At 42.6% G+C, this 4,767-nt stretch overlaps 1 protein-coding gene across 1 annotated transcript; it reads left to right on the top strand.

Annotated features, from left to right (window-relative positions):
- The first annotated feature begins 306 nt into the window (after nucleotides 1-306).
- Nucleotides 307-4,149, top strand: LOC105055351 (putative disease resistance protein RGA4). Its single transcript, XM_019854092.3, is given in 2 exon segments — nucleotides 307-3,769; nucleotides 3,875-4,149. A coding segment is annotated over 1 exon segment (3,423 nt). The 3' UTR covers nucleotides 3,730-3,769; nucleotides 3,875-4,149.
- Nucleotides 4,150-4,767: the final 618 nt, after the last annotated feature.

Below are 4,767 nucleotides of genomic sequence, written 5' to 3'. Positions count from 1 at the left end.
ATAATGTAAAAACAACTAATATAGCTGGCCGGTGGAAACAGAGCATGGTGTACAATGCACGTGGTCGCCTAAGGAAGCTCATCACTCACCCAGTAGGAAATTGAGTGACCGACAAATAGAGCGGATGCTGTCTTTTTTTTTTTTTTTTTTTTTTTTTCTTTTATCTTTTTTTCTTTTTCTGGAGCATTTCCACAGGCATGTTATTTGGTATCTTTATATATAGGCTTTGAAGGATCCGTAGTGCCACACAGCTTCCTGTCCTTTTTGAGTGTTGAGAGATCCATCCTCCGACAGTAGTCTCCAACAATGGCCATGATCTTAGATGCCTTTGTGGGAAGATATATTGATAAACTTTCAGAATTTATAGAGGGAGAGATGTCCATGATGCTAGGCGTGGAGGATGAAATCAAGAAGCTTCAGAGAAGAATGGAGAGGATAAGCGGCTTTCTTGAATCAGCGGAGCGGAAGATGTATGCAGACCTGAGTGTCAATAGATGGGTGACGGAGTTGAAAGATATCATGTATGATGCGGACGATATCATCGACCGTTGTATGATCGAGGGCAGGATATTGTTGGAAGATCATCCATCAGAATCAGCGGTACGCCGTCCCTTATCTTTATTTTCTTGCTTTAGCTGCATCAAATTCCGCCATTAAATTGGCAGCGAAATTAGAAAACTGAATGATAGGCTAAAGGAGATTGAAGAGGACAGATCAAAATTGCTTATACTAGAAAACATGAAGCAAAGCGCCCAAGAGAGCGGAGTAAATCCCCGTCAGACTTTTCCTAGTGCGGTCAAGTCCGATTTTGTGGGGCCGCAAATTGCAGAGGCTACTCAGAGTCTGGTTCAATCATTAATTAAGGAGGATAATAAAAAATACCGAGTTTTGGGAATTGTTGGGATGGGTGGAATAGGCAAGACGACTCTTGCTTCTAGCATTTACAATGATGAAAGGATGAAAGAGAACTTTTCTATACGAATATGGGCATGTGTTTCCAAGGAATTTTCAGAAATAAAATTGCTAAAAGATATAATTAGGGGTGCGGGTGGAGAGTATAAGGAGGATGAAACTAAGGCGGAGCTCGTACCCCGTCTTTCCTCTATACTTTTAAAAAGATTCCTTATTGTATTAGATGATGTATGGGAGAAAGATGTATGGGACAAGTTGCTTAGATATGCTATTGAAAATGCAGCAGCTAGTGGTAAGATTCTGATTACTACTCGAAATACAAACGTTGCTAGAAATATTGGCGCAAAGATCCACCGTGCCAATAAAATGGATAATGACAGTTGCTGGAAATTGCTTCACAAGAATGTCTTTGGAGATGATGATGACGAAGAGGAGATCTCTAGTTTAAAAGAAATCGGAGTTAAAATTGTTGAAACATGTGATGGTCTTCCTCTTGCAATCAAGGCCATTGCAGGGGTTTTAAGGTCGATGGATAGCAGCACCATAGAATGGAATAAGGTTCTTAAAAGTGAAGCATGGTCTATGAGCCAACTTCACGAAGAACTCCCAGGAGCTCTGTTTTTAAGCTATGAAAATTTGCCCTCGCATCTCAAACAGTGTTTTCTTTATTGCTCATTGTATCCTGAGGACTCTAGCATGAATCGTCGGGATCTCATTCGTTTTTGGGTGGCCGAAGGTTTTATAAAAACAACACAGGGAGATATACTTATGGAAGATCTAGCAGAGGATTACCTCAGAGAGTTAATTTGGAGGAACCTTTTAGATGGTCTCGATAGTGACTTCTATTGCAAAATGCATGATCTGCTACGTTCCCTTGCTCTCTTTTTGATAGGGGATGAGAGCACTTTTCTTGGTGACGGGCAATCACCTAAAATAAACCCCTTGGCTAAAGTTCGTCGCTTGTCAATGGTGAACATGGGGGAGAGAATAAAAATACCTGATGCAATAAAACAGCAGAAGTGCTTGAGAACTCTTCTTCTATTCGAGACTCAGAGACCCAAGATAGTCGAGAATGAACTTTTTGGAAGCTTGAGCCTTCTGCGAGTCCTGGGCCTAAACGACACGGGGCTTGAGAGCCTTCCAGTCTCTATAAAAGATCTTTTGCACCTAAGATTTTTAGATCTTGATCGGACGAACATTAGGGAGTTGCCAAAGTCCATTGGATGCCTCATACACCTACAGGTATTGAGGCTGTCAGGTTGTAAATCCTTGCATACTCTCCCTAAGGCCATCACAAAATTGTGCAATCTAAGATGCCTTTGTGTCGGAGGAACTCCATTAACTCATGTGCCAAAGGGAATAGGCAAATTAAAAGATCTGAACCATCTTCAAGGATTTGTGATCGGGCATGATGATAGAAGAGATGATGAGGGGTGTGATTTGAAGGAGCTGCAATCTCTCTCCCAGCTGAGATTCCTGGAGATAAACAGATTGGAGAGGACACAACCAGCGGGAGCTCCGGTATTCGCAAACAGCCGCTTTCTGAAGACACTGATTTTGAATTGCAAAGAACAGGAAGATGACGCAGAAGCAACCGCAATCCAGAGAATTGACACCATTTACAATGACCTGTCTCCTCAATCCACCCACCTACACAGACTTGTGATCAGTTACTTCTTTGGTAGTAGATTTCCCAGCTGGATGATGTCAACTTCCTTGCATGTCTCTTTTCCTAACCTGACGGAGATAAGACTCTCTGTTTGTAAATCATGTCCGCAACTTCCTCCACTGGGCCTGTTGCCCCACCTGAAATCCCTTTACATTTTCGGAGCAGATTCAATCAAAACCATCGGACCTGAATTTCTTGGCCCCCGTGCATCATCAGCAGCGACTTCATTTCCCAAGCTTGAAGAGCTGGCATTTCGCTGGATGTCCAACTGGGAAGAATGGTCGTTTGGTATGGTGGAGGGGGTTGGTGAAGAAAGAAGAGGAGCCCCCAAGTTGCTACCTTGTCTAACGAAGTTGGAACTTGATTACTGTCCCAAGCTGAGAGCTCTTCCTCCACTGGGCCTGTTGCCCCAGCTGACATTCCTTGCGATTGGAGCAGGTGCAATCAAAACCATCGGACCTGAATTTCTTGGCCCCCGTGCATCGTCAGGAGCGACTTCATTTCCCAAGCTTGAAGTGCTGCGGTTTTCTAGCATGTCCAACTGGGAAGAATGGTCGTTTGGTATGGTGGAGGGGGTTGGTGAAGAAAGAAGAGGAGCCCCCAAGTTGCTGCCTCGTCTCACGAAGTTGAAACTTTTGGTATGTCCCAAGCTGAGAGCTCTTCCAGAAGGCCTACGGCATGCCACCAATTTACAGGAATTGAATATCTATAGAGCCGACAACCTAAAAGAAATCAACAACCTTCCCTCACTGAAATCTCTGGAAATAGAGGAGTGCCCAAGGTTGGAGCACGTGAAGAATCTTGATAAGTTGCTATTCCTGAGAGTACGTTTATCTTATTCCACAGAGACATCCACCACCGATGCTGATGGACAGACAGAGTGCCTCCCACAGTGGTTATTGGAGCTGCTCCAAAATTCTCCGGCTACTCTGCCCAATCTAAAACTATTTGATCTAAAGTGCAGCCTACCACTCCTTGATACCTTCCTTAAGGACGGCCCCAACTGGCCCATCATTCAGTCGATCCCCCAGGTCGAGATCAGAAGTTATCCATCTCCACATTATCTTGAGTTATATATTCAGTATACAAAGGACCCTCCCACTTTCAAAACCAATGTGGTGGAATCACAAGAATCTGTGGATTGTTAAAGCAAGGGTCCACATGCAAGCATCCTCTTGTGCCATTGAGGTAATTTCTCCTTCCATTACATTTTTGTTTCCATTTTTGATTTCTCTAGCACCTTTAAAATTGGTTGTTATATCGCTAATCTTATAGTAACCTTCTCTTTACCAGAAAGCAATGCTCGTGTTTCTTTCTCGAGGACAGAGGATCACTGGGTGCTCGGGATTTTCCCTATCTTTCGCTTGATGCTTTTTTCCCCTCCTTTCATGGTTTCATTGTTTGATTTAAACCTTTCTGTTGGATTTTATTTTGCCCTCTGTAATTTTTATTTTCTGGAGTTCCGAAACATTTGTAATTTCCTTTTCCTGTTGTTTTGATGACATTATCATTTGCTGGTGTGTAACTTCTAGAAATTTGTATGCAATAAATCAGCAGTCTTGATCCCACCCTCTGTCTCTGATGTTTCTTTCTCCTTAATCTTGGAGGCCAACTTGAATTCCTGAATTTTGATACGAGTATTCCAGCACGGACAACTTATGATTCTTTTGTGATGGAAGATTTAGTCAGATTTGATATTTGAAAGAGCCCGTCAGTGTTGCAACAGGTGGAGATTCAAGTAATCAAATTATCTCATCGATGGTATTAGAACCAATACCAAATTTCATGCATCAGATCTTTTAGTAGGCCATCAACGGTGGTTTGTTACGCCTAACAGGTCAAAAAACCATAGAGAAGTGATGCCATGGCACAATGCTGTAGATGCTGTATGGGAATGCATTAGAGGCAAATACATGAGGAAGGATGGGCGTACAAACTTTTGGGTTCATCCCTTGCCTTTGATTGTCTGTGAATGGATAAACAACCGAAAGCTGGAAGTAGATTTGCAAACAAGCTGACGTTATGCACAGTTTTCGTGACCTTAATGATTTAGAAATCATAAAGAAAATCCCAACTCAGAAGTGGACTTCTGTTTTGTCCTGTTTTTAGAATTCCCGTCTTACTATTACGAGTTCTGCGCCAGAATGCTGTACCATTGGTTGAACTCCTTGGGGAAAAAAAAATAG

This window comes from Elaeis guineensis, chromosome 12 (assembly GCF_000442705.2).
Source record: "Elaeis guineensis isolate ETL-2024a chromosome 12, EG11, whole genome shotgun sequence".
Lineage (NCBI taxonomy): Eukaryota > Viridiplantae > Streptophyta > Magnoliopsida > Arecales > Arecaceae > Elaeis > Elaeis guineensis.
The sequence above is the reverse complement of the archived record's forward strand: the minus strand, read 5'-3'. Positions and strand labels throughout refer to the sequence as shown.